The 19666-nt window shown below is 39.6% G+C and overlaps 1 protein-coding gene across 36 annotated transcripts in view; it reads left to right on the top strand.

The window, feature by feature from the left end:
• Window positions 1–19666, top strand: part of NRXN3 (neurexin 3) — a 1684741-nt gene that overhangs the window by 1485304 nt on the left and 179771 nt on the right. For all 36 annotated transcript variants that reach the window (XM_074392932.1, XM_074392912.1, XM_074392931.1 and 33 more), the window contains one exon: window positions 8433–8604. In XM_074392932.1, the coding sequence (XP_074249033.1) occupies window positions 8433–8604 (172 nt within the window). The remainder of the gene's footprint in view (window positions 1–8432; window positions 8605–19666) is intronic.

Raw genomic sequence — 19666 nt, 5'->3', positions numbered from 1 at the left:
CTAGAGGAGAGTCAGAGAGATGATCAACACACACTTCTTTCTCACTTTGTGTTCTGTTTGCTAGAACACAATTTTAGATCAAATGTTTAAAACTTCACACATGCATGAGCATGGCTGTGCACTCATATGCATGCATGTGTACCATACAGAAAAGTATTTTGTGGAGAACACATTAGACTATGCATGTAAATATGTGTAGAACCGTTTCTTGATATAATACATGCTCTGTGGATGTTCGTTGAATGAAGTTTTGCATTCCCTAGTGCAGTTTCTCAATGGTGGCGCTATCGATAGTAGAGCCACATACTTCTTTGTCATGTATCATTGTATATTTAGCAGCATGTGTGACCTTTATCCACTAAATTCTAGTAGCACCCCACTTCAGTTGTGACAGCCAAAAATGTCCCCGTTGTTAAATGTCCCTGGAGATAGTCAACTCCAGCTGAAATCACTGTCTTAGCAAACCAAGACATTAATGTAAGAAGTGATTCCCAAATTTTACCTAGCATCTGAACCACCTTAAGTTCTTGCAAAAATACGTATTACTGTGCCTCACCCTCGAGTTTCTGATTCAGAGGGTCTTGCACTAGTGCTAAGAATTTGCATTCTAACAACCTCCCTGGTGCTGCTGCTGCTGGCAGTATTAGAACCTCACTTTGTAAGCACATAGGTAAGGTGTAAGATGTTCTCGAAGAATTCCAGATGAGTTGAAATGTGTCTCCTAATTTCAAGGACTGTCATGTTGTGTGAGCACAGGGCTTAAGGTTTCTTTATGAAGACCCCTGGATGGTTCCTCACAGCTGTGGCTGAGATTTAGTGAGGAAATCGGACGTTTATGGGAGATGCTCAGTCTGTACTGGATTTTAGTCAGCACTGCCCTGCCAGCTGTCACCTGAGTCCTGCCAGGAGACTGCTCCAGGTCTTGGCATAGGGCTGGGGCACCTATGGAAATGAACTTTAACTCTGCCTTGCAGTCAGACTTAACTACCAAATAAGCCAGCATGACACTGGGGTCTGTGAATGAGAAAAGGATCCTCGGAGTGGATTTGAAGGACGTGATGACTCAGATGCCAACTGTGACTGGTGACTTAGAGCCATGGTGCTTTGACTTGCACCTTATTTACTTGCATCAGCTGTCTCGTCCTTCCTTGCTTCTCCCCTTTTCAGGTCATGATTCCTGATGTCCTAAGCTGTCATCCCTACTCCTGCTGTCCTGTCTTTTCTATTTTTGTTTTTTTCTTTGCTTGGAGTCAGAGATGGAGCTGTCTTGAGCTATTTATCAGTCTTATCTCTCTTGGCCCTCTGTTAGCATTTCAGACTGTGGATCTAATCCACTTTAATTGATTGACCTCGTGCAACCAGACATCAGCAAAATACCAGGTGAAGCAAACTGCAGCCAGGGGAGAGGTGGATGTAACTTTTCTGGCGGGGTGCAAAGGCCACTGAGACTCGTAAAGATTTAGAGAAGGAGAAATAGTTTCCAAGCCATTTAATATGAATTTCCTAGGGACAAAGTATATAGATCCCACAGTCAATGACTTTGACTAGGAGACAGTCATTGTAAATAGAGCAGTATCCTATAGGGAGTGTGCAAATGCCTCTGACTCACCTGCCATGCATATTAGTACTGTTTCTCATCCAGGATCATTATTATTTTCACATCATTATTTGTAGAGCCCTCCAGATTTTGCCAAGATTTTATTTCTTTCTCTTAGTAAGTATTATTTAACACAAGTATTATTGTTGCTATTGTCTTCATACTGCTTTTCTAGAGAAAGCTTGAGTCGTGAGTAGTTGAGGGACCTGCTGAAGATCACATGGAAAAAATAATGTGGAGCCTCAATGGGGCCCGATTTTTTATTCTAAATCTCAAAATCTTCTAGAACACAAAGTAGACATTTTCCTCTCCCCTGCTTTTCCTGTCACAGCCATACTTCAGCTTGTCAAGGGGAGGGGACCAGGTCATTGTCATGAGGTGATAATGGAAATTCGAAACATCTTCAGGCTCTACAGCTGTGTGGTCTTGTCAGTTTGAGTGACTCCTGAAAGGCATCTTCTTTGTTTCAGATTTTTTCAATGGAGAAACCTGATCTGTTACCTCTCTTGAAATAACTTAAAAATGAAGTGCTTACTCTCTGCTTATAAACCAATGACTGTCCAGAGTGCAGAACAAGAAGACTGTAATATTGAAAGAGTAGAGACCAATGGTCTTCACTGAAAGACAGTTAATAGGCACAAAAAGGGCTCAAATTATGTTCTACTGAATTCAGTGTTTTATTCTAAAGAACTTTGATAAAAGCCTCTGTCAGTCAAGAGTGTCTTAGGAATCAAGTAATTTGTATCTCATCTTTTTGTATTTTACAGATTGCATTTACAAAGAAAGCATAATGAGATATGTTTTGCCTAAGATATGTTTTACAAATATGACTATATTATCAATTATTTTATCTTATAATATTGAAATCACATTTAGTGTCTCATGGTAAAAAAAATTCTCATAATTTTTGAAAATCACAACCACACATTCTAATTCATTATTTATTCGTTCACATAGGCATTAATTTAACAAACATCTACTAAGCCCATGTTATGATATTTACATTTAAAATACAATTAGGCTAAGTAGACAGGGAGGTTAGGCATACATAAAATATATAATATATAACAGATATTTCTGTTACAGAAATAACTCTCAATAGTAACACGTAAGAGCTGTTACTGTAGCATAATACTGTGAAAAGTGCATGGGTTTTAGAGTCCAACAGACCTGGATTCTAGTTTTCAGTAGGTCTCTTATTGTGTGAATTCTCTGATGATTAATTGTAAGAATTTGAGCATAATTCTATTAGAAAAATATTTACTGAGTACCTATTCTGTCCATTTAGGTAGTCTGGTTTATGTTGCAGTGACAAAAGCCTCAATCACTTGGTGCTATAAAGCAACCAAACATTGTTTCTCAGTAATCTCCCATTTCCACAGCAAGCTGGCTTATTGCCATCCTTACTCAATGACCCAGAAGGACAAAGCAGCCGCTACCAGGAATTTGCTAGGTGCAGTGGTTGACAACAAATGAGAGAACTCTGGTGGGTATCATACCAGCAATTAAATGCATGGCTCAGGAATGATACTCAATTTATCAGTTACCACTGTTCCCTTGGCCCAACCCATCACAAGGAGACCCAAAAGATCTGTCTTACTACAAGAGTAAAATGGAGGAGAACTAGAAAAATGTGTTTAAGTGGAGGACAGTGGCACTCATTACTTTCTTTACTAGGAACTCATTACTTTTTTTTTACTAGGAACCAGACTTTGAAATGGATATGGAAGACCCTGCAGTGCCTGGGCCACAGGAGGCTTCATTTACATGTTGTTTTCCTTGTGTTATTTCCTAGCACTGAACTAAGCAAATTCTGTGGGAAACCTAGCAGCCCTGGCAAACATTTGAGAATCCCAGTTCTGTTTCCGTCAGCTGCAATTGTCCAAACTAGCGGATGGTGCATTTCATCTTGCCCAGGGGCAGTCTGGAATGAATGAAGACGTAGCCTTCAGGACATCTTTATTCCCAAGAATTCTTGTTGCCCCTGAGCATTTCTGCTCCTGGAGTCTGACCCCCATGTCGGTAGCATCTCTTGGGTCACCTCAGCAACAATAACTGCAATGTACCTGATTGAGGATAGGAAAGCTGAGGCTGGGCTAATTTGGGGAGCCAGGTGGGCTCATAAACAGTCATTATTGATGAAGAGTGACTTACTGGCTATTTAACAACAGCTGGTCTCTGTACTGTTCAGTTATTTTTCCCGAATGCACTTGAGGATTCTTTGGTAATGTCTTCTGATTTACCACTTGTCTTTGTTTTTAATATCAAGGAAGAATATAGATTGAAGCGATTGTCTCGGTAGCAACTTTAGTGGTGATGGCTGAGGAGTTATTAAAATTTATAGCCATGCTGTTTTTGCAGCTACACTTTGCTTTTCTTAGAGAGGCTTATAAAAGGCACCAAAGAATGTGGAGAGAGAGAAAACAACCACCAAACTGTGATAGGAAATCAACCCTGCATACATTTTTAAAATATATATTCTGTTTGCTAAAATTTACATTTATTTTCACAATATGTCTTGATGACAGTGCCCACCAAACCAATTGGGCCTTAGCTCATAACACTACTTTCAATAACACTAATGAGGAGAAAGAAGACTGACATATTTTGAGGTCCAGAATTATGCAGGGTGACATGCCAGGTGCTTACATGTCGATGCTCTCCTGTAACCTGCACAGTAAGCTTCAGAGGTAACAACTGGCCTCTCTTTCCCTCCAGGGCTCACTTTATGAAAAAGAAATCAGCAGTGAAATAACCAGGCCAAGGCCATACAGCTTTAAGAGTCACAGCTGTTATTTGAACCATGTTAGGCTAAAATCCACATTTATCCTTTTAAACCAATTAATTTCTCTAAAAATCAGAGAGATGTAAATTATCAAATGATTCGTTGATTCCTTCCCCTGATCTCGTATATTTATATAATGTTTATTACTTATAAAGTCCTGTCATCTTTTTCATATTATTTTAGCCTTACAACAGCCCTGTGAAGTATGTGATTCTGGTATCCTTTACCCATAGTGTATTATCAAGACATGGCTTCAGAAAAATCAAGTAATTTGCCCAAGGTCAGTCAGGCCTGACACCGAAGCCAATGTTTTTGTTCCCTTACATCATCTCTTTTCTAGATACAGGAGCCAGCAGAGTCGATTTGCATGGCAGCTGAACATGATCGATTCGAGCCTGGGCAACTCTATGGGGATTTGCCGCAAGGCTTCCGTGACTTCTAATGAACCGAAACAAAGCAGTTAGCCACAGATTATAATGCCACTGTGGTCCTATGACAAATGACAAGGAGGTTGTAGTAATGAAATCTTATTACTGCGAACAGAGAGACCACATCTGAGGTCCTGCACAACCACATTTACCACTGTGGGGAAAAGAAATGAAACACCTGGGTAAGGGTCCCCACTGACTTTGGCAGTGAGCTAACAGGATTAAGAAGATCTCCCAGAAACAGTGATTACACTGGCAAATGTGTGGCACCTAAGATAAGGACCAAATATTTATTCTGGCAGAGATTAAATCTTTTCTTTTCCTGAATCTAATATGGATCTTGTAGAAAATCTGCCCAAGAATATATCTTGCTGATCAGCCAACTCACTGAGCCAGAACCGTACTTTGCCACTGCTGTCGCTGAAAAGCTACAGAATGCTGGTTTAAAGGTCTCCTTGCTTCCCCTAAAGCTGTTCTCCATCCATGATTAATTAGTGACTCATGGGTAAATTGAAGGACCAGCAGTCCTTTCCATGACTCCAGGATTTATGTACTGGTTTTTCATTGAAGAACAGTTGTGCAATAAACAGCCCACATCAGTGGGGTGGGCAGAGGAGTAATGGTGTCTGCAGTCATGGCTTCCTAACTCCTCTAGTACTTCCATTCTGCTAAGCAGGTTATGGCTTAGATTATGACAGCCTTGCTTATTTTGGCATGAGGGTACTGGGCAGTGACACATACATACAGCCTTAGAAATGAATACCACTTGTCCAAGAGAATGCAGGAAAGTCATATTGCCATTTCTGAATTCCTTGTGAAACAAGGAGAAAGAATGAAATGGATAACAGAATGATAGGCATGAAAAGCACAAAAGAACCCATAATCAGGTTCATTTATCCATGCATCATATTTTAAAGCTAAGTGCTTTTCCTTGTGCAGAGATGTAGATAGTGGTTTCAATAAATAGATTTAAGAAATCATGAGTATGTTTAGTCACAATTTTGGGAGGTACCTGGAGCTCTTTGCCCAGAGAACAGAACATGGGAATTACAGACATCATTTTATATTGCATACTATGTAATCAGGGCACAAGGGAAATACTGAGGTCCACCCCATATCTCCGGATCCTTGAATGCTCACAGCCTCCTTTGGTTGATCAGTCTATATTAATTGCTCTAAGATCAAGATTCCCTGGTTACTTGTCCATTCTTTTATTGGATGCAAGATGAACTGACATACTAAATGATAAACGGAAAGTTGAAGAAAGCCTGCATTTTGGGAAAATAAGTAAACCGTGCCAAACTATATATAGAAACCAGTGCCCATTCCAAAAGAAGTCTTAATTTGTTTATTTTAAGCATAGGTGCTTAATAAATATTGTATTTATGTATTTAATGACTACATGAATGAATGAGTAAAATAAATGACTAAATCTGAGATTTAGTATAAATCTTTCCTATATCTCGATGTATACATATTCTGGTCTTTTCTCCCATTCTTCGTTTTCTTTTACTCCTCTTCCTGGTTTTTCTCTTTCTCTTCTTTATACTTCTTCTTGAATAAAAAAGTAGAAGATAACAAAGAATCCTGAACTAATATTGTGACTCAGTCTTGCAGAATGTCTGAATTACTACTGATATGGTTTGGCTGTGTCTCCACCCAAATCTCGTCTTAAATTGTAGATTCCATAATCTCCATGTGTTGTAGGAGGGACCTGGTGGGAGGTAATTGACTCATGGGAGCAGTTACCCCCATGCTATTCTCATGATAGTGAGTGAGTTCTCAAGAGATCTGAGGTTTTATGAGGGGCTTTTCCTGTTTTGCTTGGCACTTCTCCTTCCTGCTGCCATGTGAAGAAGGATGTGTTTGCTTTCCAGGCCTCCACAGCCATGTTGAAATGTGAGCCAATCAAACCTCTTTTGTTCACAAATTACGCAGTCTTGGGTATGTCTTTATTCACAGCATGAGAAAGGATACAGCTATTCAATTGTATTATCCTTGAATACCCAACATATTAACAATAATATGGAAAATTAGAGAAATTGAGCAAGATGTCTCCCTTGCGTCCTTACACATGCCTCCAACAGCCTGCAATGCTATGATGCCTTTCCAAGTGCTTAAGAGAGGCTGATTATATTTGAACAGTAAGGTTACATTTATTTTTTGTCTCATTGTGAATACTAGTTCCAACTCTTGGTATAACCAATTATTAGAGGAGAAGATCAGAGTTTTAATAGCATTATTATGTATGCTTTGTGTTTTAGTACACTTCCCAGAAGGTGGATGATATCACAACCACCATCATCACCATTTGTATCTTTCCTATTTGTGTTAGTCCATTCTCACATTGCTATAAATAAATACCTGAGACTGAGTAAGTTTTAAAGAAAAGAGTTTTAATTGGCTCACAGATCTGCAGGATGTACAGGAAGCATAGCAGCATCTGCTTCTGGGGGGGCCTCAGGAAGCTTCCAATAATAGAAAATGGAAGAGGAGGAGTCTCACATGACAGGAGCAGGAGCAAGAGAGACATGGGGAAGATGCCACACACTTTAAACAACCAGACCTCATAAGAATTCATTCACTATCACAAGAACAGGCCAAGGGGATGGTAGTAAACTGTTCATGAGAAACTGTCCCCATGATCCAGTCACCTCCCACCAGGCCCCATCTCCAGCATTGGGGTTTACAACTGAACATGAGATTTGGGTGGGGACACATTGAAACCATATCACCATCTTCATTGCCAGAGTTACTTTTTTGTCAAATTCATTGCAATTTCCCTTCTGACAAGTCTTTGGTGGCCACAGAGGTTCTCTTCTGCTGTGTTGCATAAGCTATGGTCGTGAATACATCTCTCTTTGGGTTACTCTGAGCAGTAGGGCTACAAGTAATGGGAAGCATGGCAGTCATCTAAGTCTGAAAATTCTAGGCCAGTTTCACTGGCCTCTACTGGGGGTACCTTTTCTATATAGTTTGGAACTGCAGAATCCTTATGTGCATGTGTGTGTACGTATATAACCAGACACACACACACACACACACACATACATATATACATATATGTATGTATGTGTATACACACACACACACACACACACACACACACACACACACACACACACATCTCCTGTTTATCCAATTCCCCTGTCATTGGCTCCTAACCACTCTGTACCCCTCCACTTTGCCTTGATTGTATGATAATATGCAGACAAGCTCATACATATGTCCTCCTTAACTGCAAATCTGAATTGAGAAACGATTTAAGGTCCAGTGTCTTAGTGTCCTCTCTTAGTAAACAGGCCTAATCCGTCTTACAGAAATAAACTTTGCATTGTCATTGCATAGCTGCCAGGTAGTTCCAGACCTGATACCCATTGAGGGGAGTTGAATGATGTAACCTGTGCTGCACAGCTTGTGAAAGCAATTTGGGTGGTTAATGCCATTGGTTTTTTATGTTCAGGATGAAAGCTCATGGAGAAATACAGAATACTATTATTATCTTCATGCTGACAGCTCCCTCTGGGCACCTACAGGTTTATTGCTAGTTGGAGGATCAACTGTAAAGGGAGATAACTTGGTGGCTGATGATAACGATGCCTTTTGTGTTTCTTTGTTACAGGAACAGGGGAAAATTGGAGTTGTCTTCAATATTGGCACAGTCGACATCTCCATCAAAGAGGAGAGAACCCCTGTAAATGATGGCAAATACCACGTGGTACGCTTCACCAGGAATGGCGGCAACGCTACCCTGCAGGTGGACAACTGGCCAGTGAATGAACATTATCCTACAGGTACGTGTTGTGCGCTCAATAGTCCTACTCTTTTTGATTCTCTTTTTCCCACTTTTCAATGGTGATTTTTCTCATGACTATCACCAAATTCTAAAACACTGAGTGAAGCACACATTCATGATTTTTGGTATGAGAAGATAACTTATCTCTTTAGGAGGTGATCGAGTATAGGGAGCTTCTGGAGACTTTACCAACTATGCACTGGACACTTTGTCAGCCTTTGACTGATACAGCCTGACTGGCTCATAGCAAAGACAGCTACTGCAGATTTTACAGGGCCTGCAGACAATGAGGGGTAGGGAAAGAACATCGTTGTCATGAGCGAGTGTCGATAATCCTAAAATGCTCAATTTGAGACCCAGACTTTGTGGTGCCATTGAGTCAGGTGTGGTTGAAGGTGCAGATGCCAGAGAGGGACTCTAAAAGGACATTTACTGAACTTAAATTGACACAGATCAGGTCATGGTAACAATGAAAGAAAAACTACTCTACTAAAAGTAGAATTTTATTCATTTGGTGGACTTTGCTATTTTTTTTTTTTTCTCTCTCTCACTTACCCTAAGCCTGCCTTGATATTCAAAGGTGGGTCTTAGTAGTCATTTTAATAGCAAGCATGCTAGTGTGGCAGGAAAAGGGGTTAATCGTCTGTTTAAATTTTACAGTCAGGAAGCATTCAGCAACAAATTCCCAGAGCCAGATGGCTGAATCAAGGACAATGGGAGAAAAGGTTGCCTTCCTTACAAGAGATCATTCAAATAATCCCTTAGCTTTCCCTCTTGCCTCTCACCTCTCCCAGGAAGAATCCTGAGCGCTGATCATAAAAGTGCCAGGAATGGAAGGGACAACCCTTCAGCAAAGGGCTGTTGCTCCACAACTGTGCTGTCCCCTGATGGATGCAAGAGAATAGTCAGAACATTGCACTTCTCACTAATGTGGGCATGAAGTGAAGTGCAACACTCTCTCCAATGCACCGAACTCCCCACAATTTTCTCACTTCCTGTACAGTGAGCTGGGCACAGTAACAAAGAAGCTTGAAGCACATTTTCAGAAGTCTAAGAGCCATTAGCGAATAATGGTTATGCTTGTGAGAAATATACAAAGTAAATGTGACCATTTGTAGGCCAAGACTTTTGAATGGTTTGAGGGCTGTGATTGTATCTCCATACCTAACTCAGCATTAATTTTCTTTAAAAGCCTATCAGAAGTATCTCTGTTGTTGGGTTGTTCGCTAGTAGCTAGAGTTCCCCTATCTGTTTTAAGAATTGTGAGACCATCTGCAAACAGCATGCAAGACCCCCAAGGAATTGAGGCAAAAAGCTCCACCCACTGTTGATTTTCCATCTCAGTTTTCGTAAAACAGCCAGCTCAGCCATTGCTGGGGGTCTCAGAATTTCTTAGATTAAGGGCACAAAAATGCCCTTATGAGGTTATCTTTGAGCATTTGAAGAAAGTCAAAGTTATTAACAGCATCTATGAATTTTTATCATCATTCAAATTCACTACACACTAATAGACTTAATTTTTAAATGCTTCTTGCTTAATCCCTGATGGATGGAGGAGAGGGTGAAACAGCCCAATATATTAAAAGCTGTTCACAGGCTCATAGAAAAAATCAATCTCTCTCTTCCCGTATGTGTTATCATTGGCCTTGCTAGTGCTGCTGAAGGGTTTGTTGTGTTTCTATTAGGAATTTCAAAGAGTTCTAAGTTGATGTTAACCACTTGCCTTGAGCAATATGGAATCTCACATATAGAATCCACACATTTGCTGCCAGCAATGAGAGGGCTCTTTAACAGTCATTTTAAAGCCACAGGTATGTCAGAAAATGCAGACTCTTGCTGTGCACCTATCTTTTTGTGTCTTTAGTTCCAAATTATGGGTTGCTTCCTGTATGTTTTCAAAAGAGGATAAACCTTTCTCTAATAGCATGGCTTCCTCCTGCAGACTATTATTATCATTGCAAACTGTTATTTAGCAATCATATGTGTTATTATTACAGGACAGGGTACAATAAAGCATTTATAAGTATGGGCCTTGAGGTCAACTGGCTAGAGTTGGGATCTTGGTTTCGTCATTTGTGAGTCTAAGGCAGTTGATTAAGACCTTGAAATGCCCTCAGCATTGAAATGTTTGCTACCTCTTCCCACCTGTAATTCAAAATACAGTAACACCGAACCATAAAATAAGGACAAGTGTTTCTAAGAATTTTCTCCTCTGATTTCTGTAATGCTTTCAAAACATGTTAGATTCTTTCTTCCCAAATTCTCATTCTGTAAAAAGTTATTGGACCTCCCTGAGGTCGTTTCCTAGTCTGGAAAACAAGGGTAATGAGAATACCTGGGTTAATGTGAAGATTAAATGAGTGGGCCACATATACAATGCTCAACATAATGCTGGGACAATTAAGTCAATCCTCAATAAATGTTAGCTGTGAGGATTACCAACATTTGGCTAGCATTTTAAATTGGGATTTTTGAATACAGATTTCTTCATTTTGACAATGAAGTACCCCATAAATTGGATAGGGTAGATATTTTTTATTCTCCATTTCAAATAAAAACAGAGACCCAACGAGGTGCTATGCCCTTCCTAAGATCACATAGCAAGTGAAGGAAGAACTAGGACCAGCTTTTCCTGTTTCCAATTGGGCACAATTTTCACTATTGCTCCCCCAGTGAATTGGGGGAATTTTCTGAAAAAACATATAGCTAGAAATGAGCATTTTTCCTATTGTGTCATCTTTTCTTTCTTTCTTTAAAGAATTGTCATATCTCAAAAGTCACTTCTAATGATCACATAAAGGTGGTTATTGTGAGGTGTGGAGTCCAAAATGTTCATTTACACGTTTTATTGGCACCAGTGAGGCCAAGCTGTCCTCCTTACAACAATGGCAGTGCGCTCCCACGGAGCAGTTGAAAGAACACTGAGTATTTGAAGGAACTATCCCCTTACCTTGCTGCCTAGATTAAACAGTTGAGTTGAGATTGAGTTTTATCTTCCACTCTGCCAGACTTCCTAGGAGCGGCTCCCTTTTTGAGCCTTGCATACCTTATTTTCTCTCCTGCCTGCTTTCCTAACTTAAAGTATCATAAGAACAATCTGGCAATGTTTAATTTATTTTAAATCATAAGATCAAAATGCCCCCTATGTCTGGTCATATCAGAGAACAAAGCCATCAACGTGGCGAGGCAATCTTGACACAGTTTCTACAAAAAATGTGTCCTCCTTTTTTCTAAAGTCATTCTATTTGATCGGTAACAGTACATTTAGAAATCACAAGGTTTTAGTCTCACTACTCACTTATTACTAATGTTTAAACAGTAAAGACATACAGAGTAGCTCCTATAGAACATTTACTTAAGTTATCTCACTCAGAGACCATGCTCTCAGGAAATTGTTTCTGCCTACCAGGTCTGAATGAATCAGCTGTGCATCAGGATGAATGGGTCAACTCCACAATCTTCTCATGGGCATTTTTGGGGCTCTCCTGAATCGTTTCACCATGAAATATTTAGAACCCAGCTGGGCACAGGGCATGTAGCATTGGCTCTGTGAATCAGGGATGATACAGAATGAAAATAGTTCTATAGCAATCGGAATCTTTTATCACTAAATTCTGGGAGGTAGAACTCAAAAGCAACTTCTTTCTTTGAACCTGAAAATAGAAAACCTAAGAAACGGGAGAGGGAAATAAAAGAAGAATCAGCCCAGAGCAATCATCCAGGCACTGACAAATGTTCCTTATAAAGTCCCTGATTGTTGTCCCTACACAATGCAGTGGTAGGAACAAGGGAAGGGAGGTGAAAGGTGACTTGAGTATGAGGAATTAATTTTAGCCACAGTTTTAGGCCCCCTGGAAGGCTGAGCTGACTGGGATTGTTCAAGATCCTCTCTCTGCTGTGAGCGGGTGGCCAGTGGTACCGTCACTGCTATAAGATCCCTGAGCATGGTCCGGTAAAAGCTTTTCAGGTCCTATCTAGGTTTCCTGAGAAATACAGACTGATGAGCAGCTCCAGTCTTTGCATGTGAGGGCGTGCCGAAGAGAGCAGGGTCTTAACTAGCTTTTTTCTTGATGCCAACTCAGTTGAAGTACTCTTGACAGAATTCCTCTTCTTTAGTCTTTATAATGCTCATGGATGACCTGTGTTTAAATCCTGTTTGACCACATAACTTAGTACCTGAAAAAGAGGTCAATGTAGCTCCCTTTCAAGGATGCTAGATTAGAAAACTCTCTTTATATGTGAGTTCGTCAAATTCCACAGAAACTTACCTTTATAGGGCTTGGAAGAGAAAACATTGCTGTAGTACTTGTTGATGATCAAAATACCTTCAAATTTGTTGTTACATTTGAGCCTCATGCCACCCTGTGAGGGACTGGGTTTGGTATTACTACTCCTGCCAGATCCCTTTTAAGGTTAGATTATTAAGGCTCTGAAAGGCTAAATAACTTGTCCAGTGTCACACAGCTTAAGGGGCAGAGCCAACAGTTTTCTGTACTGATCCTCAGACTACATAACCTCAAACTTTCTGCTCACTTTCCTATTCCTCAGAGCCATGATTTTATTAATAATGACAAGATTTCCTTTGGTAAAAAAGTCTTCTCGGTTGGGCGCGGTGGCTCACACCTGTAATCCCAGCAGTTTGTGAGACTGAGGCGGGCAAATCACGACCTCAGGAGATCGAGACCATCCTGGCCAACATGGAGAAACCCCGTCTCTACTAAAAATACAAAAATTAGCCAAGCATGGTGGAGCATGCCTGTAGTCCCAGCTACTTGGGAGGCTGAGGCAGGAGAATTGCTTGAACCCAGGAGGCAGAGGCTGCAGTGTGCTGAGATCACGCCACTGCACTCCAGCCTGGCAACAGAGCAAGACTCCATCTCAAAAAAAAAAAAAAAAAAAAGTATTCTCAAATGGAAGTCTCTTCCTGGACTAGTCTAGTAAGCAAGGATTTTCAACCCATTGACATTTGGGGCTGGGCACATCTTTGCTGTGTGTGTATAAGGGAGAGGAAAGGGTACTGTTTTGCCCGTAGTAGGATGTTTAGCAGCATCCATGATTTTACCCACTGGATGCCCCTTTCATGTTACCACAAATGCCAAATGCCCTCTGGGCAGCAAAAGCACCCCCATGTAAGAGCCCCTGACTTAGAGAAAGTCTGCAATGTATTTTGTTGTAAATGCTCACCATGTTTTTGTAATTTAGGCAGTACACATGGGTATAAGAAAGATTATTTTTGTCCACATCTCATCCTAAATTATTGAGACTTTAAAGGATTAAAAACAAGTCTATGTACTTGACATGATGCTGAAATTTCCCAGGCCTTGGGTTTTCATTAAATCCTAGCCAGGAGGTTCTCTTTCCTTTCGTTTATGCCTTTGCCTGCAACCATTTGAGGCCTTGCCAGATTTGAAGCATGTACTAAAACAAGCCCCATCTACCTGTTCATTCATCCGTTCACCACGAGCGTTGCTTTCAGTTCAATAGGAGGAAAACTAGAGAGAGCCGAGTCCTGCAGAGGGAATAAGAAGTATAAATACAATCAAGAGGGAAAGCCGTCTTTGAACAAGGTTTCAGGACTACAGAGATACAGGAGCAACTAGAGAAAGCCTCACTTAATGAATGTGTTGGAACACTGTGAGGAACATTTTAAAACCATCTTACAAATAAGTTGCTCCAACATTCAGTCACAAAATGTATCAATTAATCACTCCAACTAGTGTGTCCTGAATATTCGCACTGCTAACTAGTCATTCTTTCCAATTTGTCAGAAATGAATTAGGATTCACATGTTTGTGAGTTTCTATTTCCAAGGGAATTTCCACATTACGCAGTTCGTCTTTGGTTAACAAAAAATGTTATAAAAGAATGTTTTCAAGAGGCACTTATATATGCATATTCATGTAAAGTAATGGTGTCAACCTGGCTGAAATTGAGAATCCCCTGGGAAGTTGAATAAATTGCCGGTACTTGGGCACTGGGCTCAGGTCATCTAATTTAACAGATCTAGGGTGTGGTCCACAGATCAGCACATCAGCTTTCCCAGAAAGCTTGTAAAAATGCAGACTCTCGTGTGCCCTTGTGCTGAAGTGCCAGTGTATGTAAATTATACTTGATTTTGTTGTAAACTACATTTCAAAGCAAATTCTAGTGTAATAAGTTTTATAACTAAAAAGGTTTAAGCTGCTAAAACTATTTTTAAGAGATGTGCAATGCAGTATAGGACTATTTTTTTTTTTCCTCCTCTAAGCCCAAAGATTAACTAAAGGGTCCCTCCAACCTTAAAGATTTTTGGCTTTCACAATCTTCTGACCTAGGATACAAGTGGTTTAGAGTATGGTGCCAGTGAGGTTTGGTTTCGCTTTGGTCAAGGGTGGGTGGCAATCCAACAGACTACTTATACAAAAGACAAACTCCTGCATGATATATTGATAAAATGTTTTGCCAACCTTGAGAGTAAATGCTTAAATATAAGTGAAACCAATAGCAAGTTAAAAAGCATGTGGGTCAGTTAAAAAATTTTGTCAATGCCCTGTTTTCTAATTGGCACCTCTTTTGATGCCTAAGCAGGTAAGCAGATGGCTAACGTGTATTTCTCCAAATAAATCAAGATCAAGTACTTCCCAAATTAAATATCGATAACCTAAAGACAAATTTATGTATATGAGTTTGAAGCAAAAATTAAATAAAATTGTTATCCCCCTCCAAAAAAAAAAAAAATGCGGACTCTCAGGCACCACCCCATACCTGCAAAATTAGAATCTGCCTTTGAACAAAATCCTCAGCTGCTATGGGTACACTGTAAATTGAGAGGCACTGATGCAGTTATTGTTTTTGTTTTGAAACGCTTCTAACAATCACTGATATGTAGAAGCTAAAAAAAAAAATGCCGTTTTTTTTCTTCTTTGAGATAGATTACCAGTACTGTTCAGTATGGTAACTACTAACCGTATGTTGCTATGGAGCAGTGTGGCTGGTATAACTGAGATCCTGCAATTGTTTTATTATGTAAATATTATGTCCTAGGCACTGAAGACTTAAATACATTTCTCATTCCATCCTCTCTCCGACACTATGAGGCTGTAGGTTAGAGGCTAGGACTACAGTATGTCATCTCTGATTTCCTATTACGTGTTTGAAATCATGTTAATGATGGGCATGATTTCATTACCTTCAGGTACCTTCTGAATTCATCTAGTGAGTTTTCATATTATACAATCACAGGGAAAATAACCCCACCCTATCCAAGCAGCTGTTGGAGAGGCAACAGAGGGTGATGATTAAGCATAAAAGTTCTGGAGTCAGCCTTTCTGGGTGTAACCAAGGGTTCCTGGCTAACTCACTCACAACCTTGAGAAGGTTCCCATTGTTGAGAAGTTTCTCTATGCTTTGATCTCCATTATCATATATATGCATTTTCTCCCATTAAAACCCACGGAATGCTCAGATTGACATTTATTATAGGATACTTCACAAAAAAGGAAAGTACCTGCTAGAGGTATGTTTCCTAAACAGACATGACAAACGACCCTTTCTTAAGCTATATTTGCATGCTATGACATCAGGGCTATGGTGCAAATCCATTAACAAGTTTGACCTTAGAAGCTTGTTACATTACCCATAAAATGGGAATTGTGTTCATTGTTCTGTCTTAGAAAGTAGAACGTTCTTCGAATACCTTAAAGCATTGTGTAATTGTAGCTGCAGGGGTTTTGTCTGCATTATCTGCCACCTGTATACATTTTTGGTTCAGTTTTTATCTTCAGAACACTTTGTACCCTAACGTTTATTTATGAAAGGTGACAGTAGGTGACTAAGAGATTTTCCATCTTGCTTTCTCATGCTTCATGAAGAAGTCCACAATAGCAGAAATGGTGCCAAAGTGAGGGACGTGTGCACTGAACGAACACTTTGTTCCAGAGGTGGATAAAATGGCAGACGCCATTCACCATCTCTCAGCCGAATTCACCCAGTTGATGATGGCTGCCATCTGCCAAGGATTTATGACATACTCCCCAACTTCGTGGGCAGCATCCTGCTTCATCTTGAAACCACCCATTAGGACAATGTCGGTCTTATCCCCATTCTATAGATTAGGAGCAGTCTACGGGAGTTTAGATTAGTTTGGGAAATGCTGGCATTCAGCCTAGGACTATCTGACTTAAGAGCCTTAAAGTTTAATCAGTCACACTCTGCTCCTTCCTTAGAATCTTTTAAACACCCTGGAACAGTTATATATCCTAGGAATTCCAGGTTTAACTCAAATCTTGACAATTTAGAATTTTTCTCGTAAGTTAAATTCTAGAATTCTCCCCTCAAATTAAATCTCCAATTTCTGCCCAGTCTAGAAGTCAGCATTTTCTTGGGCGCCTATACACATTTGCCTTTATCTGTCTCATTGGGGAGGCCTCTGGAAGCCTTGTCAGCCTCTCTCCTTTTATGCTCTTGTTTTCCCTACCAGCGTCATATATATGCAAAAAGAAAGAGCTTTTTTTAAATTGCATTTTAGATTTTGGGGTACATGTGAGAACATGCAAGATTGTTGCATAGGTACACACATGGCAATGTGGTTTGCTGCCTTCTTCCTCATCACCTGTATCTGGCATTTCTCCCCATGCTATCTCTCCCCAACTCCCCACCCCCTGCTGCCCCTCCCCCATTTCCCCCCAACAGAACCCAGTGTGTAGTGCTCCCCTCCCTGTGTCATGTGTTCTCATTGTTCAACACCCGCCTATGAGTGAGAACATGTGGTGCTTGATTTTCTGCTCTTGTGTCAGTTTGCTGAGAACGATGGTTTCCAGGTTCATCCATGTCCCTACAAAGGACACAAACTCATCGTTTTTGATGGCTGCATAGTATTCCATGGTGTATATGTGAAAGTTCGTTTTGCCATTTAATGGTCTTGCTTGGGGAATGAGAGAGGGGCAATAAGGTGCTTAGTATTTTTTTTCTTTAGTTTTTGTTTTATTAAGGAAGCCTCCTTTCTTCTCTGTGAATTCCAAGGCACAAGATAAATAGCCTTGTATTCTATAAGTTAAATACAATCACTGCCATCAAACTCAAAGCTTTTTTCTCTCTCCCATAAATGTCTCTAAGAAGCTGATAAGCACTTCAAGGCAAACTGGGGCTTGGACTAATGCTATATAAGCACCCAGAAGACAAAAAGACCAGATAGAAATACCTAAAACAGTTGAGGGAGAGGGAACGCAGGGCACATAAAAACTTGCCTCTAAAACTTACATTGCTCAAGGTTATTTATAAAGGAATTAAACAACACACACAAAGGAGCTTTTTATGATTATGAAGATTTACGTCATAACAATTATAATAATTAAAGATATTATTTATCTAGAATTCACTTGTGAACAGGACAATGCTTTTGGTCTACAGGGCTGCTGGGCAAAAGAATGATTTTGCTGCAACCTTCTGTAGGACTTGATTGTATGCACATCTGAGTCTGACTCCTGGTTTACATTACCCCCATGTTTAGTAGACTATCTTGGGATTTAAAGAAGAAGTTGGAATTTAAAAAATTAGAAGGCACATGATATTTATTGAGCCGTATGTTAAATATTATAAATATTATAGTCTAGAGACTCAGTAAAATGAATAATAATAAAATTTGAGGGTCACTTCTAGGTATGATTTAACCAGGGATAAAAGAAAAAGAATTTCTTAATTTCCATCCATAATGCATCTATTTTTATTAGACAGTATCCTCGAAATAATACTTTCAAGATTAGAAATGCAGCACAGGCACACTTTATGGGATTTTAAAATTAAACTTATTTGAAATTGTATGATATAAATAAAAATATTAGTAACCTCTCTCTTTATGAGGCGTCTGTAATGCACATTCTTCTGAATCAAAACAATCATCAAATATTGCATAATTTTAAAGCTGATTAGTGAATTACAAGTTTTGTTTTCCCGACTGCCACATAGAAGCTCTAGTTTAAGTAGTTAATACAAATTCTGGCCTGTAGAAGTTGTCTGTAATTATGAAAACTTAGAATTATTATCCCAGCCATAAAATACAATTACCCTGTACTGTTTTTCCTCTGCTCTGGAGCTGGCTGAACACCAAGTGTCCTACCACCCATGCAAGAGCATGGTTTTATTTATAGGAAAAGTTTCTAAGTTCCAGTGTCTTCGATTGAAATTTTGCACAAGGTTGCAGAGTCTCCCTAGTTATTTAAAGTCTAAAAAGAACACTGCGCTGCTTTGAGAAAGGTGGTACATAAATATCCAGTAATAATAATATATATTCACATACAGTATGTCATTTATAATTCTATAAAGCAGAGAAGGTAATGAAAGGTGCTCTATACTGTAAATCACTCAATCGATTGTAATCATATTGCAGCTCATCTCAAAGAGATAAAGACCTTCCACTCCTCTAAAATCCCTGTCAATTTCCCAGCATGCTGAAGAGAGGGGAAAGGAGGTCAGAAGAGGAAGGAGGGAATGAGTCAAGGACAAAGAGGCACTTTTAATCTTCAGTGCATGGAGTTAACATGAATTAGACTGGATTCCCAGTGATATTTACAGTTTTCTCCAAAAGATGCATTTCTTTTCCACATGGTACTTTTACAGCCTTTCAGTAAGTCCCTGATGCTCTGTGCTGGCCTTGATGGCATAGTTTGCTAAGTGCCAATGGTAGATATATAGTACTATGTAAGAAGACTTAGGGACTAAGTTTATAAGTAGCAAATGTCAAGTCAACAGAAGTTAAATGCTGAAATGCGTATCAAACAATAGAACTGAATTGATCATGAGCTAACAAAAAAAATTATATTGTACTTCGAAACAGCAGAAACACTGTAAAAGTCTTTTTACTATCTGCTATTGCCTTTAATGTAAAAAAGTATTCTCCTATCCTCATCACAGGGTAGGTCTGAGTGGAACCATTTTTTTAATGCATTTATTCATTCACCTCCATTTACTATACAACAAATATTTGTTCCACATCTACTTTCTATGTGAATTTGTACTAGGTGATGGGTATATGTTGAAAAATAAAACACAGCTCCTGACCTCAGGGATCCCCTAGTGTAGTTGAA

This window comes from Saimiri boliviensis, chromosome 2 (genome assembly GCF_048565385.1).
Source record: "Saimiri boliviensis isolate mSaiBol1 chromosome 2, mSaiBol1.pri, whole genome shotgun sequence".
In the NCBI taxonomy this organism is placed as follows: domain Eukaryota; kingdom Metazoa; phylum Chordata; class Mammalia; order Primates; family Cebidae; genus Saimiri; species Saimiri boliviensis.
Note: the sequence above shows the minus strand (reverse complement) of the source record. Positions and strands in the feature narration are given on the sequence as shown.